Source organism: Rhipicephalus microplus, chromosome 10 (assembly GCF_043290135.1).
Source record: "Rhipicephalus microplus isolate Deutch F79 chromosome 10, USDA_Rmic, whole genome shotgun sequence".
In the NCBI taxonomy this organism is placed as follows: Eukaryota; Metazoa; Arthropoda; class Arachnida; order Ixodida; family Ixodidae; genus Rhipicephalus; species Rhipicephalus microplus.
This window is the reverse complement of record NC_134709.1, coordinates 108,784,142-108,805,355: the sequence shown is the minus strand read 5'-3', so window position 1 is coordinate 108,805,355 and position 21,214 is coordinate 108,784,142. Positions and strand designations below refer to the sequence as shown.

Here is a 21,214-nt window from a genome sequence, read left to right as displayed (position 1 = left end):
TCAATGTTGCCATGCCGCTAGTAGGAATAATCCTTACTGCTATGTAGGCTCTCTCGTCCTCGGGGCTATACTGTGCAGTGGTGGCTACTCGGTGCTGACACGTCTAGCAATTGTTGAGTATGATGGAGCATCATCCACAGTAAGCTGTGGCTTCTCTCTTTAATTGTTAGACTGCAAGTTTTCTGGTCAGGTTTTTTTTTTTTTTTTTTTCTTCTCTAAACAACTCTAAGGCACTTGCCATATCACATAAGCACTTTGTACCATGCTTACCTCGTCACCAAAACGTAACCATGCTTGTCTCGAACGCTTCACTTGTACACATCACACACATCATTTGCAGTGCAGTGAAGTCAAAATGTGACAGTCTTTTGTTCGAAGAACTTCATTAATGTATCTCTCTGGATGTTGGCCTGGTTTTCTTGTTTACATTGCAGCAGTATCTTTAGTTCACACACTAATAAGAGTATTCACCAAACATTTATACATCTCCTGCATCAAATAATTCTAAATTTCGTTTTGTCTGCTCTAAAATCTGCTCTAAAACACTGTTCCTACTGCTCTAACACTGCTCCGAAACAGATTTTTTCTCGCTTCAAAAATTGCTCCAAATTGCAAACTGGCTGGATCATCGCTGAGTTGGACATTGTGTCCCTTGGCCCTTGCTGTCGCAGGTCGTCGTTGTCTCTCTTGCGTTTACGAAGGTTTTCAGCCCTACTCTACCGACCACTGCTAGAGGTGTAGTAGCGTATGGCATAAAATTCCTCGCCGTAATACGTATAGAGAAATGTGTCATCACTCTCCGAGTTTTCGAAGGGGCACTCTACCGTAATGTGAAGGCGGTATATGTGCCCGCGAGACTTCTTTTGGCAGTGTTTGAGCCAGGATTGGATTAAAATGTATATGCGGCTAGGACAATAAAAACCTATTTGAAACAGCCTCCATAAATGGACTTTGTTAATTCATGTAACGCTTCAAAATAAAAGTTCACTTACCTGCATGGTAGAAGCAGACATGAAAAAAATAAGACAGACAGTAAACTGTTTCGGAGTGAATGCTGAGCCGGCTGTACTTTCTTGCATTTCTTAAAACTATGTCAAAAGTGGGAGTTGTCAAAGTTAAGCGGAGCTTTTTTTGCACAATGGAAAAAATATAGGTGATGAGTTTTTACATTACAAAGCTGGCCATTTTGATACTAGAAGTGCGTCGAAGCCAGGTCAGTCTCTGAAGTGTGGGGGTTTGTCATAAATGGTACCAATCGGAATGGATGGATCCCTGTATTTATGTGCATAAATGTAAACACCAGTTTGACAATCTCATCTGGTCGGGAATGCTTATGTTCGAGGGCAAATGGAATGCACCAACTAAGTGCCCTTCCTTCGGCCTTTGCTCACTATTTGACACATCTATTTGCACATATTTAAATCACCGCACCTTCTGTCACTTTATTGTGAACAAGGCCCCTTTATACGAGCTGAAATATTATTTATATTAAGGTCCTTTTTGTGTTTGGTCGGTATATGCCTTTAACCTTTGACCATTTTATGTATACAACAGCACTGCAACTTCATTTTTTCTTCTAAGCTATAGTAAATTTTGGTGTAGACCAAGATCAGACTCAACGGCGGACATGGCGGTCAGTATGAATTCGTGAATTGGTCGAAGGACCAGACAGTGACTAATTCAGCACAATCAATTTCCTGTTGAAATGGTTGAGATCAATGATGCACTACAGTTGAATGGAATGAAAAAACTTTATTTGGTGCACTGCAGTCTTTGTCTGAATCAAACAGGGCAGAATCGGCAAGAGTAGCCATCCTTGTAAAAATACACCAGGGTTTACATGGGAAGCTTTGCTTTGAAATTTCATGAATCGAGGAACATCGCTAATATAATCATGGGGAAAAATACAGGGGCAGTTATATATAAGTTGGCGTCAACGCTGCACGGCTAGGTCTGTGCAACAGATTGGTGGTGACAGCGCTGAAGGAGTTTTATGAGGCGACACATTGCATGCAAAAAGAAAAAAGTCTCGCAAGCATTGGCTGGTAACAAGCCGGCTGAGACTCATTGAATACAAAGCTACTAATGAGTGGTTTTATTAAAGTGGCAAATGGCTTGAATATGCAGTTGTGGACTGGGCTGCTTGTTGCTTCCATGTGGGCATCGGAGAAATGTGTACATGATACAGTTTCATTAGCACTGTAATACTAATATTTGTTGATGTTGTGGGTCTGTTGCAGGGCAGTTTTATTAGTCACTTCTTTTTTTATTTAAAGGGCATTTGATTGGTGAGATTGCACTTCATGCTATACCTAATAAGCTTGAGATATTTGTTGTGGTATAATGTCTACCATAAAATCTTGAGGAAGACCCCCCCCCCCCCTTTAGAGTAAACGTAGATCAAACAATAGTTGCTTGGTCGCACATCAGGATCAAAATTCATGATGACATAGAAAGGCCTCTAAGAATAAAAAATGCACACGTAAGCTTCGAATCAAATGCTTCGTTGAATATGCATGCATTTATGCTGTTCTCACTAATTCTCGTTGGGCAAATGAAGCAGTGAAAATTGTGGGAAGAGACATGTTTAAAGGCTACAGGAAAATGTATGTGGCTACTTTCTTGGGATTTCATGGTAATACCCATAAGTTGCTGTTAAAGTACTGCAATCTTTTTAATTGTGAAGTTCTTTATTTGGAAAGTTTATTGCCCATAAATTGAGACAATCCCGGCTGCGGCGGCTGCATTTCCGATGGAGGCGGAAATGTTGTAGGCCCGTGTGCTCAGATTTGGGTGGACGTTAAAGAACCCCAGGTGGTCAAAATTTCCGGAGTCCTCCACTACGGCGTCTCTCATAATCATATAGTGGTTTTGGGACGTTAAACCCCACATATCAATCAATCAATAAATTGAGACATTCATTGTATAAGAGATGACTATGTTAGTTTGGAAGTATGCTGTGTCTTTTGGATGTATGGCTAATTCACAATATTTAGGGTGTGAATGTGCCTATAATTGTCCTGATGTCTTGCACATTGCGTTGGTCATTTTTATAAAGTATTGTGTATTTTGTTTTTCTGCAGAATGTTGATTCAAGTTCATGTTTATTGGAAAGGCAAATTGGCAACCACACCTTTGTAGCACAGAGCTATAACAAAATTTATCTATCGATTTCTCTAAAACAAATCATCCTAGTTGCCTGAAAATTTCTCCTGGTCGGAGGTTCAAACTTGGGGCTAATTCCTTTCCAGGATGGTTCCTCTACTAATTCAGCTAGTCCCGTGTTCAATCTAGGGACCAGGACGAATTTTCCAGCTGAGAAGCTTTTTGAGAAATCTCAACCTTTCTGCCAGTTTGTGTGATCCTGCAAAACTGATTAGTACTATCCTGTATTCATGTGCTTGGAGTTGTTGATTGATTTGCCCTCGCACTTACAATCTTCCTGGCTTACTGATTGAGCTTCCTGGCTCAATCAGTAAGGGCAAGCACCCCAAAGGCGCAGGTCCCCGGGTCAATTCTTTGACTAGGACGGATCTTAGGGCAACTAATAAGCTTTTATCGGGAGAAATCTCTTCAGATTTCCTTGTGGCTTTGTGCTGCAAATAGGTGGTTGTCAGGGTTCCTTTCTGGTTCATTTCACAACCTTGCAGAATTCTGTAGAAAGCATGTGCAGTATTCATACATATTTATAGGATGTGCCAGTGTCTGAAATAAGAGCCCTGTGGGCCTTAGTATAAATTTTCAATCTCTTCAAAGGAATGTATCTATTAATGCACAATATTTCTCGCTCCAGTGGTGTTGCAGATTCCTGATGTCTATGGCATGTCTGGATTATCAGTCGATACCAACTGAATGAGTCCTCAACACGGAACATGTTCACAGTTACGCACGAAAAATAATTATGCATAGTAGACCGTCATAGAGCACCTGTCAAGGATGGAGTACTTAAAGAAGCGTTGAATCAGAATCAGAAATGATTTTATTATGTCATAAGGAGCTTTACAAATTGTTAGTATAGAGATTCAGGGTTTTGCTTGCTCGGAACTCGAGCATGAATGTGACATTCAGTCAACCGTCAAGAAACGCTGTCACAAAAAAAAAAAAAAGACCTTCCTGTTCAGCCTAGTTTTGAGACTGCCTTTTTCTTGTACACTGCCATCTTTGCCCTTACACCACAGAAGGCCCTAAGCCTGATTGATGTTCAGACGTGGGGGCACCCACTGCCAAAAATTTAAGTATGGCCAGAGTCCAGAGACACTTCTGAAAAAAATTAAATTTAAATTATCACATGTGGGTCCACACTGGCACTGCAAGAAGACTTTCAGTGTGATAAATGCACATAATAAATGATGGAGTATTTCTCCGAGAGGCACCTGTTGGAGCACGTCGAATCGAACATTGTTTACGTTGAGTGAAGGCGCGTTTAACTGTTACGGGCAGGGTGGGGTTGAACTCTTCAGGTGTTATCGTAAGCCATTCTGCAGCAATTTACTTACCTCTTCTACATCTTTGCATTCAATGACGATCATGTATAAGTGCAACATGTTTTATTAATGAACATTTTTTAATACATGTAGCTACTTAGGTAAATGTAGTGTTCTGTTACTATGCTCATTTTATTGCGATAGCAATTATATGGACACTCTCAGCTGGATTTCGCTGCTGGTGTCATTGTTGCCATCACTCACCGTACACTCGAACCTCGATGTAATGAATCCGGATATAACAAAATATAGGTTATAATGAAGTAAATGAAAAATAGTCTCACAATACATTTAATGTTAAGAATAAACCTTTATAATGAATGTTCTGATAAAGAGAACTTATTTTTATGTAGAATGCAAGTTTGTTATAATGCGGTTCCAGTGTATATGTGTACATATCTATATACATGTATATGACAATACAAGGAAAAAAAAAAAAACAAAGACTCCGGCGCACGGAATCAAACTTGGGTCCTCTCAATCGCAAGTGCGAAACGTTTACCACTGTGCCACCGAGGAGCCGTTGAAACAGCAAGCTATTTATATATACCACTTACCACTGCTCACGGGCATCTCTTTCCTATATTTCTCTCTCATATCTGCACTCGTTCTCTCACTATTTATCTTTCTTTCTCTTTTTTTCTTTATCTCTCGCTTTCTCTCTCATATATGTACTCGTTCTCTCAACGCGTGCTTATCTCGCAGTGGGGGAGAATCGTATGTTTTAGGTTTTCACCGAAAGTGATTGCTTTCTAAATTCAGGGCATACAAATGTCACTTTGCAGGCTGCAGTTTGTGAAACGAGCTCGCTTTTCATTGCAGCTGTGACACTTTTCGCGCTCATTTATACCTATGAGTATGGTTCATGAATGTCGTTAGTTCACTCTCATTCTGTGTGTGTTGTTTTCGTGCATCCTTTGTGCGTGAGCAGCGTGCTGGACATTTCAATCTGCTTGCAATTCTTTGTGTAACATTCTGAATTGTTGCTATAGCATTCATTACTTTTGCCCTTGCAGGAGAACTGTGACTTTTTTGTTATTCTATCAATTACATGTTTATAATGTTTTGTGTGCAGGTATTTGTCTCGATGTATTGTGGGTTGCATCAATACTTTCTTTTTCTAAAATTTTAATGCATAATTGTTCTTGTGTGACTTCCGAGCTGAAGTTGGTTTTGGTGGGATACCTTTTCCTGAATTGAGATCTCATGTTGCTGGGTGTAATTTTTTACTCTGTCGAAAGGAAAGTGTCTATTAACACACTCTTGCTTGCTCTGCAGATGAGTTCCTGATTCCTGACGACTCCGAGATGTGCGCATATTCAAAGTCGCTGCCAGCTGAGTGCAACCAGAGCACGGACGCGTTGCAAGATGCAGGGCGAAGCGAACACTTTTGCACCGAGGAGCAGCAAGAACCCAATGTGCCTGTCAAGAACGATGGAGTAGACTTGGAAGCATCCATCGAGGACTTCATGCAGGTGGAGCTGAAGGAAGGGCCCGCCATGGAGTTGCCTGTCCAGAGACTCGAACTACCCAGCCGCGAAGAAAACCCTCTCCTGCTTTGCAGTTTGTGCCCTTTTGCGACGCGTTACCCGAGTACGCTGAAGGATCACGAGGAATCCCACACGTGGAAGAAAGTGAAGTGCGACCTTTGCCCGAAGACATTTGCAACGCAGCGTATGCTGCAGAAGCACATGTGTAGTAGCCACACTGGCAAGAAACCCTTCAAGTGCGACCAGTGCCCGTACACGACGCTCATGGAGTACTATCTGGAGAGACACAAGATCGAACATCTCGATGTGAATGTCTTTTTTGTGGAGTGAAGAAAGTGCATTCGACTATCGTAAGAGGCAGTGGGCGTGCAAGCATTGGACACGAGAGAAAGTTGGGACAACACAAGTGCTAACAGAAAAAGCGTGAACTAGCAAAGAGAAAAAAAAAGCAGGTACAAATTCTTGTCTGTGCACGCCCAGGCAAGAGCGACAACTGTTCATTGCTTTGGCAAGCGCAGATGTGCATTTCTGTCTACCTTCTTTTTCACTGCGGTGCACCGTATCAGTTAATAGTGTTTATCAGCATTTGTATTGCTCAGATCTCTGTGTTTCATCAAATGTTTGCCCACTGGTTGTATCTTGTATTTTACTATGAATACATCGTCTTGGCTTACTGTCATGTTATGTTCGACTATAGTGGTGGGGACTGGATTGAGAAAACTAGTTGCCCTGTGCAGTTCAGAAGGAATAACTGTTTTAAAGCATCACAACAATTAACAATCATGCAAAACTCTGACTTCTTGTATTAACATGCATTTTCTTCAGTTTAATAAAAATGAGTTGCCCTAGTGTTTCGTTTCTTCCAGTCAGGCGTGTAAGTGCTGTACCAATTACGCCACGCCGCGCTAAACCGCTTCTGCCACGCCATTCTGCTCCGAAACTTATCATTTCGCCGATGCTTTTCCCACGCTGTGTTTGATGCCTTCATGTGCCGTCATTCGGGATCAAGCCAGCTCCCATTATTGTCACCGACGTGCACACAAAAACGGTGGCGTAGGCTCGAGACACTCGCAGTTACGCCGCAAAGACGAAGCAGTCAATGCTATAGCAGCGAACCGGAATGTTATACGAAGTGAGGCTATCAGTGAACTCTTTTTGACCCAATCTCGCTTAACTCTGAAAAACGCTGTGTGTGTGCGTTATTACGGCGACTCCGTGGAGCGAATCAATTCTCGCGCTTTCTAATTTCAAAGCGCAGTAAGTGGGCCCTTTGCTTATGTCTACCGAAATAGCACGCGCCTTAGCGACAGCGGCCGGTCCCTTATGAGCGGAGTTCCAATTTGCGATTCGAACGACACAGTCTCCGCCCACACTTCTTCGCCCGACGATAGACAGGCGAGTCTTCTGCTCCCTGCCTGAGGGGCCATCAACAGCATGCCTTGCACATGGGTGACGTTACCGTATGCGCCTTTAATGCAATGGAAATGGCCGGCTCATTTTATCTCTGCCTCGGCCGCAATCTTCACGAGCGCTTCTATGCACAAGCTTGACAATTTGGATGCTTTCAGGAACTGCCACAAGCCTTATAGAACTAACGTGGGACATCTAAAGTTGTGGTCGTCGAAACACTGACAAGTTTAAACATTTTATTCAAGTTATGTGTTCGAAAATGCAGTAATTAAAGCCACCGCCACCCTCGCCCCCTAGCGCATTTTTAAAGTCAGTTTTCCCGCAATTCTGTAGTTTAGTGCAGCAAAGCATGCTGCAAATCGAAAGGGACATTGAGGTTGTGGGCAGGAGTTCAGTAGCTTGAAATTCTGGTTTTTTTTTTTCCATTATCTTTCAGTGCAAGCACCCAACAGCCAGTATTTATTGTTGTTACCGATAATGCAGCATTGCTCTAAGTGGGTAATTTTACTTGTGAAAAACATACAAAAGTTGATAGTGCTGCAGCTTCTCATTAGTATAACTTATATATTGATAAAACCGGTATTGCTATATGTGCTTGCTTTATCAGCATTCAATGTTTTTAAATATTTACTAAAAAATTGTTCACCTATCTGCGTACTTTGCTGTAAATGTCGTCGAAAGGCCTTCTTTTCTGCATAGCATTGCATTTTCAGCGCAGCCTCAAGAATGCCACGGTCTTTAGAATTACGTGTTTATGTATATTTAGTAAAGGAGCACACTACCTAGTACTAAAGTAATGATTTTGTGCCTCAGATATGCATAATGTTTGCTTTTACAGTGAAATTTAAACTGTTACGAGATCACAACTCTGGTCTCGCGCCGCCCTGTAGTTGTCTGCCGCCGCCAATGTCCGTAACCACGTCGCATGAAATCAGAAAAAAAAAAGAAACCTTGCAGTACCAATGACACAGCGGGGCTCGAATCCGGGTCCTCTCAGTGGCAGCCCAGTATTCTACCACTGAGCCCCGCCGTTGCTTGGGACTTGCTGGCAAACTTGCCTTAGTCAGGCTTGATGTGGGAAAAGCAATCGTGTTACTGCGACTTATAAAGTGTTTTAAGACAGGGAAAAAGCAGGCAGTCGTCACACAATGCGAATAGCGTAACGACTGGGTCGTCTTATGTTATAACCAATTGCAAAACCTTGTTTTTGTAACTGTGGCGCATACCCACTTCAGGCATAATTCCATGAACAATTGGCACAAAATTTCTTGTAATTGTTAAATAGCGTAACAAAAATAGCATAGGGAATGCCGGCCTACTACCCTGAAATTTTTATTATTAATGCCGTAGTAGGCATCAGGCAAGTGTGTTTGCAGCAGTTATCCAATGAATGTTTAGAAAAGGCTCTGAATGGCCGTTCTTCTAGCTTTCACTGTGATTGTGCGCCGCCTTCCCCGCAGGCCTGGCATTTGCAGCCACCAGTTCAACATGGCTGGGTGATCAGCAAGTGCTTAAAATTCGGCCGGGTGGCTGAATCGTGTGACAAATTTCTGCATTCAAGTATCCCAAAAAAGACTGACATCTTCAAAACCACTGGAACCTCGAGCTTCCCAGAAATAAATGCAGTTAAAATTACTGGTATCTGGACTCTTAAATATATTCCGAAACTAATTTGCATTGCTCCCAAACACTCCCTTTGATAAGCCTAAACTGTTCTGAAACACGCTTTTTGATGCTTCACACCTGCTCCAAAAACAGCATTATTCCTGCTCCCTGAGGGGCTCCAGCTTCCACCCCTGCCTCCAGTTTTATATATTTGTTTTGAAAATGGCATTCCAGTTTTTCTTGTGCTTTTTTCCTGATTTTTTGCATTTTTGCAGAGGGTGTGTACATTGGGTACATCCAAGAATTGTGTGTGCATTGTTCTTCTGTTTCCTGCTAAATATTTTTAGAGGAAATGTTCTGCTGTTTTAGTTGGTGAATTTTCTTTCACTTTTATCAAGCATGTCGTTGCCTGTCTTGTTTATATTAATGATATTGTGATCATTGTGTACAGTGCCATTACTTTTTATCACATTTTTTTTGGCCATATCAGTACATCATTATGCATTGTATATGGAGCCTACGAAGTATCTGGGGTAATAAACACTTTTTTATGTAGGGCAAAGTGTGTACAAGTCCGTATCAACATGTCATAGTGGCTGTGGGCACTCCTCTGGTGGCACGTCAAAATCAAACCAAATCAAGTTTTATTATTTCATAATAAGATGTACAAAAAAGAATATACAGAAGGAGGTCCCGCAGTATACACTGAAATGGGACCTCCTATTAAATGTAAACACAAGTATTTGGTTAGCAACAACAGTGCGAAACTAAGAGAATACAGGGTTTAAAAAATGAATTATAGATACATATAAACGACGATGCTCTCGTCAACTAAATGCAGTCGGAAATATAAATTATAAAATATGTTTATATACTTCTACATAGATAGCATGACAAAAAAAAACGAGAGACTGAAAAGAGAATGACATGGAGAGGGAGGAATCGGTTAGGCAGAAGAGTAAGTGTCGCATAACAAAAATTTTTGCAATTCATGGCAAAATTTATGTGGCTTTTTAATTCTTATTAGAAATGGCACTGTGTTCCATAATAAAAAAATGGCCGCAAAGTTAACTATGTGTTTGCCATAATTAGTTCGTGCTTTGGGCAGAATGAAGTTATTATGCTGCGTAAAACGAGTTGGGTTAGTATTTAGTAAAGACGTTCTCATATAACTGCTTTTCATTGGTGATGAACAAGCCTGCAAGCAACTGCACCCTGTTTACAAGTAACACTACGAAAATGGAGTTTTAGCACTTGTATATTAAATCTTGACAGTTAGAAAAGCTGGAGTAGGGTTCGGTTCGCTGTACATAGTTGAAACTTGCAATGCGCTCTTTGGGCACGAAAGAAGACTCGAAAACCACAAGTAAAACACAACACGAGCACAAATGATGTGTTCTACCTGTGGTTTTCGTGTGTCTTTCTTTGTGTCCAAACAGCACGTAGCACGTGTCCAATATTAGTTCTTGTTTATTCGAGCATGAACACACAGTGGACATGATGCTTCAACACACAATGGAGTCTGAAAGCATAAATTTCAACAACATAAGCCTTCAATCAGAAAATACGAAATATAAATAATTAGTATCAATTGACGGAGAAGTGAAAGACATCCTAGTGAAAATAGGACCATAAAAACAGCAATGCTTTAAGATTCTGCATCACCATTATCAGAAAGCATAAGAAATTTATGCTGATCATGAGCCCGCTTTTCAATACAGTGAGTAATATTGCCTCTTTCGCTGTGAATGTGAGTGTTAGAACTTGACTTCTTTTTTGTTCCTATAGAGAAAATTTTGTTCAGAGCAGTATTGATTTGAGAAAGGACTTTCTTCTGCAAAAGGGGAGAAATTCAGCCTTCAGGGTGTTTGCCAACCTGGAAAACCTAGAAAAATCGGGGAAAAGTTGGGGAATTTCTGAAAAAGCTAGCCATACCATAGAAATTGGTGGCAGTCTGTGCGCCCATCACAAAAATGAGCATTACCATTGATCAAAGCTTATAACGTCGCTCCTTCAGCATACGGTGAACAGCTAGAAGAGGGGGGGAAAAAGGCAATGCATAACTGTTGCTTCACAGTGCAAAAGCAAAAGGACACACCTACCAAAAAAAAAAAAACACAAAGTTTACTGACATTTCGGCACCTCATGCGGGAGCCTTGTTCGCAATAAAAGCCATAAGAAAGGCACAGCGTATTTAATGTAACGTTAAAGAGCAAAACAGTTTTTCCCGTATAAGTGAAGTACAATTTCACAATCCCTAAAACACCTTTGTTACCCCGACACGACGTTTGGTAAGTGAGAAAGCGCGCAAAAAAAAAAAAAAACTGTGGGTGAAGACGCCATTTTCAGATTACTGCACCAAACTCAATGACGTCATAAATTTTGAAGGCGGCTATTGGGTCCTACATAACTTCTACTCGATAAAAATGGTACATTGTAATTTGTAAATGCCATAGATCTAGCATACGAAGTTCCAGACAATTGCCTCAAGCCAATCTCGCGAAAATACAAAATAAAACAATTTTGAAGCATCTCGGCACGTGCGGAGATTTCAGCCCGAAACTAAAATGAAACCTCAGCCTTTATTTTCTTCTTATGATAGGAAGAAACAAGACATTAGAGTTCTCAGTTTGTCAATCTAAACCAAGTCATTGTTTCTATTTAGTGTCCCTTTAAGTACGCCTAAGTAGGTGACATACGCCCCTAGAATACATCGTTGGAAGCGTCCCATCACTCCTGTTCAGCACATGGGCAGTTGTCTGCATGTGCAGGGATTCCACGTGCAGGCATAGCGTCATTTGTTTTCTTTCTTCTTTTCTTTTTTTTCCAAAACATGTGCGCTTGACCAGTCAATTTGATGGAAATGGTGGTTTTGGGACGTTAAACCCCACAAATCAATCAATCAATCAATTTGATGGCTTAATGGCCGGTTCCACGTGTTCAGCAAGGGCATTCGAGTCCACGTGTCGTTTCGTGACATCATGTTCATGTTGTTTTAACTGTTCTTGAAATCGCCAGTTTTACCGTTGCACTGGTTGTCACAATGGTGGGAGCATATGGCGCGATCAATACCGGAGAATTTTCCGCTCAGCAATTTCTTTCACATTGGCTATAGCATTTCCTAGCTTCCATATTGTTGCATGAACTATTTAGATATGTGTTGTATCAGACAGCATATCTTACTTTCGAACCACAACATTACTCATGTATAGATAAATTTGGGCATGTTTGTCTTGGCCATGATTTCGGCTTGCCTTGAAAGCCTTCTGTTTAGGCTAGAACTCCCATAGGCTGAGGTTTGCCGGGTTGTGTCATGCATTATTGTTATTATATTGCTCTTTCTATATTTCTGACGATGCATTGGCAAATGTCCTCAGCTGCGCACTTATTGTTGGTTCCTCCCGTTTCATAGGCAGCATTGGGTAACTTCTGCTAAATTTCTCATTTCAGTTTCTTGAGGTGGTGTTCTTATATCTGCGATTACTTTTTAGCGTCATATTTTTAAAAGAGTGCGTTAACGAAGTTTACACGCTGGTATTTGTGATTCATCTATGCAATCAAGGTAGCCGTCCCGACCTGACAGATTCCTTTTTGCTATCATATTTTTCAAATGTCAGCTCTTTAAACGTTACCCCCAGCTTTCATTGCAGGCATTTGAGAACATCTATCGTGCTCCAAGCCTTGGAGTCCAAATAAAACACAAACACGCATGCACTTGTTGAGGGGAAACAAAAATGGCAGATCCCACGTACAGTGGTAATCGACGATATGCGAAGCACGCATGAGAAATGTTTATATGTCACTTTAAAGTCAGCAGAACGTTATGAAGTGAAAGTAAATGATGCCGTACATGACTTCCGTGGCATGCTTATCAGGTTTGGATGTGTCGTAACCTTCGTCATTTATTCACGTTACGTGATACCTAATTTAGTATATGTGTAGCTAGCGAAACGGCCGTGAGCACGTTATGAGCGTGGTATGCTGTCATGTTCTCAGATGTCATGCCTGTCAGGATTAACTTTGCATCAGTCATATATTTCGTCATCCATTGATGTCACGTAACACCGAATTAGGTATATGTGAAGCTCGTAAAACAGCCGCGAGTGCATCATGAAGGACCCAATATACTCCAATGTAGCGTTGACGCGCGCGCACGCTGGGCACAGCGGTGCTACGTTAGCAAAATGCGAGCACACTAAAGTCTGACGCCAGGTGAGACCGGCGCGACCAGCGTCTATCGGCGTGGTCCGATGGCAACCAGCGCAAAATTAAGCATGCTTCATTTCGCGCCGATGCATTACCCAGACAACTCTGCGTCTCCCCCTTTTCTTGACAGAGGGATGCCGGACGCGCTAAAAGGCGCATGCATCTAAGCAACGCAGCATGGCGCGCGCCTGCGAGTTTATGGCAGGACCGACGCCTGGCGTGGCAACGTCGGCGTCACGCGACGAAATGAACGCCGGCGAGCACGCACGTGCATCGCGTCACGTAGAAATGTATTGGCACCTTGACTGTGGCATGTAGCCATGTTCTCACATGACACGCATCTCATGATTATCATGTTTGCACCAGTCACATACCTTCGTCATTCATTGACATCACGTAACACCAAATTTGGCATATGTGAAGCTAGCGAAACGGCCGCGAGCGCATCATGAGTGTGCATGGCATGTAGTCATGTTCTTACATCACACGCATGTCGTCATTATCATGTTTGGATGTGTCATTTACCGATGTCGTCCGTTTGCGTCGTGTAATTCCAAGTTTGGTACATACCTAGCGAAACGGCCGCGAATGCATCATGAGCGTGGAATGTAGCCGCGTTATTACATGACACGCATATCATGTTTGCACCAGTCACATACCTTCGTCATCCATGAACGTACCGTAATACCGAATTTGGTATATCAGGGTTGTTCGTTTTCGGGTTTTATATTTTTTTCAAATTCGGGGGGTAAAAATCGGGCGGTATTTTTCAAACTGATATTCGGGGAAAAATCGGTTTTTTTGCGAAACCATTCCTTACTTCGGGTTTTTTCGGGTTAAATATACGGTTGTACTTATCAGAACTTACACTGAGCTTATCATAACGTATCACGGGCTTTTTAAGTATAACACGTTGAATTTGGTGTTTCAAGCTGGTAATTGGGACAGACACCCGAGTATTACAGCAAATACAGTATACTACCCGAAATTTTGTGTTTGTTTGAAAATGAATCAGTGGTGTTTGAAAATGAATGAATCAGTAAACATTGACTCTTAGAAATTATACATTTTATTCTCGAAAATCTAGTCATCGATTTTTCACACGTCCTTGTTGACATACATTATCATCTGCATGCGCAACATGTCAGTCTCAATTCGAGATCTGTCCGGTCGTTGAACATATCTCAGCTGGGAGAAAGTTCTCTCCACGTCACAGCTACCATTAGCTAGGCACAACAATGTCAGTGCAGCTTTTGCAAGTCTTGGGTAGCGAGAAGTAGATTCATGCCAATACTCGATTAGTTCGACAGCTGGGTTTGTGGGGCTCGCTTCCAGCAAATACTGGTTGAACTCGTCATTAAGGGAATCTACATTGTCAGTTACGGACATGAACAGAGGTCGGTAGTCCTCAAATGACTGCCCCAGCAGACGCTTCTGAAACGGATCAAGGACGGCTCCCAACTTCCACAAAGTTAGCTGGTTTTCCTCTTTTTCTGAGACGTTCCGTCCAAGAGTGCAGCACCATTTTGTGGCGAGTTTCGTGCAGAACTCTTCAGAACATGTTTTTACTAAATTAGCGCTGCGCTTGGGTAACATAGACAAAACAGCTTTGGCCTGATCGGTTTTACCGATCATCGCCGAAAGCTCCCCGACAATCTGCTGCAGCTTCACGTTTACCAGGTGATCAAAGCTGGGCATCAAAAGCTTCCCACTTTCAAGCGTTTTCTGGGCTTCCAAAAGTGGGCCGAGTGCATCTCTCATCAAGATTGCCTTCGCATAAACAACTTCTTTTTCAGAAAGTATCCCTCGAATAGCTTCAGCTTTGCTGCTATCATGCGAGCTTTCAGCAAGTTCTGTTAACGAACTCCACATTTCTACGACTACCACAAGTGCCTTGTAGAAGCTTTGCCATCAATTCGGGACAACAGAAGGTGGCTTCTTAATGTCAGGCCCAAAGAGGCCATTAGAAGAACAAATTTTAGTGTACTTTTGGTAAAGCTTGTTAGCGTGCTTAAATAACGCTCCAAACTTGATCACTACGGATCGAACATCAGACATGCATGGTAAAGAAATGGCATGGTCAACACTCACATGAATAAGGTGTGCTATATCTTTCACATGCAAGATTTGGATCCCTTCAGCCTGACAGATTTCTCGAACCATCTTTCGCATGTACTCCGCTAAGTCTGTGGCTACTGCCACAACGTCTTTCCACGTCTTGCCAACCGTCAGGAGTGCCTTGCTAACTGCGCTTGCCACCGTGTAACTGTTCGATGCAGTTACCCTGTCGACGTCGACCAGAACAACGTGCTTCTTCACGTTTTTCTGGCTATAGTAGCACAGGAGAGTGTTGATGGTAGGCACACCAGTGATGTCTGGGGATTCATCGACGATGACGCTCACTTTCACATCTCGCATATCATCGCGGATTTTCTCCATGTCCTTGTCAAAAGCTTCTTTCAGGTATTTCAGCCGAAGTCTTTGTCCTGTTGGCATGGTCTTCGCGGCCTTGCAGTATTTGCGTGCGAAGTCTCCCAGCGGTCCGTCCGCCTGGTGCATGCTTATTCCGCTGTACGCTAGGGCACGAACAAAGTCATAAATAACGCCGTCCGCTTCAGTTTCTTTCGCACGCTGTCTACAGGACATATCAAAAAGCGTCTGCTGAGACGTTCCCGCAGTCTCAGCTTCCTTGGAAGCCGTCTTGAACTTCTTATGACGAGATGACATTAGATGCTCACGAACTCGGTCGTAGGGCTTCTTCGCTGTATCGGTGACCATCTCGGTGTTGCAATATTTGCACACTAAAGTGCGGGTGCCTTCACTGTCTTTCGTTGCGATCTGGAGATCTTCATGTTCTTTACACCTGTCATCCAGTGTCTTTCGTTTTCTTCCCATCTCCACGCTGAAGTTTCCGGTGCCGCCTTATGTCCGCGACGGTGGCTTTGCGCTCACAAGACGCGCCTGGTAATGCTAAGTGAGGATGGCGATATGCGTCTCGTCTCGTGTCGCGCGAGAGAGTGAGGGGCGTTCGCGCGGGGTTGGACCAACACCCTCTGTTGGACGCTGGGGGAGGGTATGGCTGGCTTCTTCGTCGCTCAATCTCTCCCCCACCGACTGGTCACCCGTCCCTTCCGCGTGAAATTCTTGGAAGCAGGTGCACATACCCGAGACTAATCTGCAGTGGGCAAAGGGGCAGATCTCTTTCCTTTTCTTTCACCCTAAATTTGTTCACAATGTACTCGAAGCGTGACCGGCCTCAAACGTGTTTCCCACTTTCTTCTGCAAGCATTTTTTAGGGGGGGGGGGGGTGCATGTACGCTTTCACGCATGTGCGTGCAGAGGAGAGAGGGGATGTAAAGATTAGAGAGGAGAAAGGGGTGACCAAGGAGACAGGTAGTGGTGAGAAGAGAAGGGGAAGAGCATCAACACGAGTTAGCAGCAACTCACGATTGTGCAGATCGCTACAAGGAGGTTTATTTGGGGAGAAATCGGGTTTAACCCGATTCTCCTGAAACTTGTTCGGGGTGCAAGAATCGGGTAAAATCGGGTTTTACCCGAAAACGAACAACCCTAGGTATATGTGACGCTAGCGTAACAGCCGCGAGCGCATCATGAGCGTGGCATGTAGTCATGTTGTTACATGGCACGCATACCATCATTTTCATGTTAGGGTCTGTCGCTTGTGTTCGCCATGCAATCATGTCATACAATACCAGTTTTGCGACATGCCATGTGAACGAAACCACCGCAAGAGCTGCAGAGCCATGAAATGTAAATAATGATATTCATGACATACATGTCATGATTTTCATGTTATGACTAGTAAAATATGTTCTTCATACAGTCATGCTATGCCATACCAAGTTTGGTATCGATACAATTATCGAAATGGCCAGGAAAACAAGAAAACGTAGTGGCTAGATAGATAGATAGATAGATAGATAGATAGATAGATAGATAGATAGATAGATAGATAGATAGATAGATAGATAGATAGATAGATAGATAGATAGATAGATAGATACGCTCAAAGTCGTCTAAGTTCGCTAAGAAATGTTTCGCATTTAAACAGTCACAGCTTTGCCGCTAATGTAAGCAATGAACACGATAGCAACAAATTGCAGGTCACGCGCAGAATGGCAAGCAGATTAAAATGTGCCCCGCGTTGTTCATGCACAAATGACGCACGAAACGTACTCACAGGTACACCTGAACGCGAATAAGCATCTCAGTTGTTCCTTGGCTCTGTCTGAAAAGCGCGCTATCTCTTTTCACAAATGGAGACACTGCAACGATTGCAGGGACCTTTGTGCGTCCAGTAACTACAACAGAATCGTTTCAGTGAAAACTCAAGGTAGCCAAGACGTACGATCCTCGCCACCGCGAGATAAGGGCGCGTCAGCGAGCGTCCACCCCTTCCTCTCCGCGGGGCAAAGTAAGCGTGCGAGATGAGAGCGCGTGACGATGTGGCGACGCGCACTCATTGCGCCATCCTGCTGGTAATGCTGGAAACACGATAGTTCTTCCCCGAGATACTTGTCGCTTGCGGAAAGTGGTAGATGTAAATAGCTTGCCATTTCAACGCTCAACCACGTGCTTCTGCGTGGCTGGCATACGCAGATGATATAGCTGTGTTTTGTAAAGATTATGATAGTATCGCTGAAACCATAAAAATTGTGAACCTTTATTGTAATGCAAGTGGTAGTTTGGTAAACTGGATCAAGTGCGTGGGTTACTGGTACGGCGAATGGAGTGTGATCCCACAATTTGTGGCGGGTATTTCATGGACTACTACTCCGGTACGATACCTAGGTGTGCCATTAGAATATTATTGTGACAGTGAACCGTACTGGCGGCGTTAGGCCGTGGAACTACGAGAAAAAGCTGAACAACTCAATGGTTTACAGCTATCAATTTTCGCCAGAGCGACCTTTTGTAACGTATTTTTGGTCAGTAAGCTCTGGTATGTCCTTCAGGTATTGGATTGTTCACGTGTGAATCTACAGAAGCTTCATCGAATATTTGCTGTTTTCTTGTGGGGTTCTTCTTGGGAGCAAACAAGTAGAACTAACTTATTCAGACGGGTTCGCTCTGGTTGACTTGGTCTGTGTCATTTGTATTCGTCAGTTAGTTAATCGGTTTATCTTTTTCTGAAATAATCGAGACCCATTCATATGTACTGTTATACAGCTTAGGCTTGGAAGACGGTTGCCAGAATTTGTGGTAGCATCTGGTAACATGAAAGCAAGCATTAGAGGTTTCCTAAAAGAAGTTGTTGATTCATGTCGTTTTCTAAAAACGCGTTTTTCATTGGAATACCTCAGTACGGTTTCGCGTAAAAAGTTATACAAAAAATTTAGTAGAAACAGTTCTTCCTGTTCCCCTATATAGAACATTATACCGTGTAGGCCCACGCTAAAATGTCTTAAGCCGTGTAAAAAAAAATGGAGGTATCACCTGGAGCGAAATCCTTTTTCTTTAAATTGCACACTGGGACCTTGCCCGCGAAAACATGGATGCAAGAAAAAGGCTTATTCATTGCCTTCTCTGCAAAAAGCCGGAAACAATCGAACATGTTTTCCTGGACTGCTGAGATGCAGTCTTTTTCTGGGATGTTCTTCAAAGGACTTTGAAAAAAGGATCTGCCTCTCGATGCCTATGGCATCAGATTTCTACCAGTATCAAATGAAGAAGGAATACCTTTTGACCTAATTATGTTACAGGGCCTGCACGGTATATGGCAATCTAGAATGGCGGTGCGCCATGCTGATGTTAATGCACGTCCGGTTAGGCAATACTTCTTTTAATCTGTCTGTTTGTTCGTGGAATCACAAAAGGTTCAACAAGAGGTGCCCGAATGGCTTCATCGATTAGAAAGCCTTCTACAGATGAAGGAATTTCAAAAAGCCTGTTAAGTATGACGCTTTTTACCTCTTTTCTTTGTTTCATGTTTCTCCTTTGTTTGATGTATATTTGTGAATGATGTATGTACACAGGCAATAAAGAAAGAAAAAAAAAGCTACTGCATGGCTTAGTGGTTAATGCTGCGCACTCACGTTGTAAAGGTCTTAAGTTCGATTCCGTGCAGCTGACTTTTTTCTGGATTATTTTTCTTCCTTGCGTTTTCATATGTATAGATTCGTATACAAGTGACGGTGGCGCCTAGTGTTTATCACTGCTATCGTATGAAGATTTTGAATAACGGTTCACTTCTTGCGACATTGTTTTTATTCGTCGTCAAGGCAAGGGACACAGAATACGCGACTAGTAATTCTTTTCAGCTGGAAAGTATATTTTGGAGTGTGCAAATTAGGCGGGGATGCCAATCAACTGTGAATACAGCAGTCCATGGCAATGCAATCCACATCCTGAGCACGTGGGCTGTAGCCATTATATTTAACTAGAACATGCTCCAGTGGAGGAACGGGCTGGGCTCCCAGGTCCACCTTTTACACGGATGTCACAAGGGGACACAATTTCTACGTTTCGTAGCAGCTTTGGTTGTGCTGTCAGATGATCACGGGCTCCTTCAAACTTTCAGCAGCTCTCTGCTGCGGTGGTCTAGTGGCGAAGGTACTCGGCTGCTGTCCCGCAGGTTTCAGGATCGAATCCCGGCTACGACGGCTGCATTTTCGATGGAAGTGTAAATGCTGTAGGCCCGTGTGTTTAGATTTGGGTGCACGTTAAAGAACCCCAGGTGGTCGGAGTTTCCGGAGCCCTCCGCTACGGCGTATTCATAATGGGACGTCAATCCCCACATACCAAACTTTCAGCAGCGGTCAATTTCAACTCGTGAGTTTGCTTTCTGATTCTTCCGAACATCAAACAGCCAACTTGCTCACTGCCTGGCTCAGATATTTAATGTTTGCCAGAATTACTTTTTCGTGCTTACCGCACGCGCTCAGAACATGCTCAGCGCGTGTGGTCAATAAGTCGACTTATTCTACATGAGCAACTGATTTTAAGTCCGAAACATTTCTTAGCGATCTGTGGCGACATTGAGCGTATCTATCTATCTATCTATCTATCTATCTATCTATCTATCTATCTATCTATCTATCTATCTATCTATCTATCTATCTATCTATCTATCTATCTATCTATCTATCTATCTATCTATCTATCTATCTATCTATCTATCTATCTATCTATCTATCTATCTATCTATCTATCTGTCTGTCTGTCTGTCTGTCTGTCTGTCTGTCTATCTATCTATCTATCTATCTATCTATCTATCTATCTATCTATCTATCTATCTATCTATCTATCTATCTATCTATCTATCTATCTATCTATCTATCTATCTATCTATCTATCTATCTATCTATCTGTCTGTCTGTCTGTCTGTCTGTCTGTCTATCTATCTATCTATCTATCTATCTATCTATCTATATATCTATCTATCTATCTATCTATCTATCTATTTATCTATCTATCTATCTATCTATCTATCTATCTATCTATCTATCTATCTATCTATCTATCTATCTATCTATCTATCTATCTATCTATCTATCTATCTATCTATCTAGCCGCCTACGACTTTCAATTCTCCTGACCGTTTCGTTTATGGTATCAATACCAAAATTGGTATGACGTAACATTAGTGTACGACGAGCTTAATGTGACTATTCATAACATGAAAATCATGACATATTGTATGTCATGATTGCATTTTATGATGTTGCTGGTATGACATGACATGACTGCATGGCGAACGTAAGTGACAGACCCTAACGTGCAAATCATGACATGCATGGCATCACTACATGCCACGCTCGCAGTCGTTCCCTAGCTTCGCATATTCCGAATTTGGTGTTACGTGACGTCACTGGATTACGAAGGTATGACTGGTGCAAACATGATAATCATGAGGTGCGTGTCATGTAAATGATATGTGGGGTTTAACGTTCCAAAACCACCATATGATTACAAGAGGCGCCATAGTGGAGGGCTCGAGCAATTTCGACCACCTGGGTTTCTTTGACGAACACCCAAATCTGGTCGCACGGGCCTACA

The 21,214-nt window shown here is 42.5% G+C and overlaps 1 protein-coding gene across 2 annotated transcripts in view; it reads left to right on the top strand.

Moving 5' to 3' along the window:
• LOC142774838 (uncharacterized) overlaps window positions 1-6,824 on the top strand; it is a 29,876-nt gene extending 23,052 nt beyond the window's left edge. For both annotated transcript variants that reach the window (XM_075875978.1, XM_075875979.1), the window contains one exon: window positions 5,763-6,824. In XM_075875978.1, coding sequence (XP_075732093.1) covers window positions 5,763-6,304 — 542 coding nt within the window. In that variant the 3' untranslated portion in view covers window positions 6,305-6,824. The remainder of the gene's footprint in view (window positions 1-5,762) is intronic.
• Window positions 6,825-21,214: the final 14,390 nt, after the last annotated feature.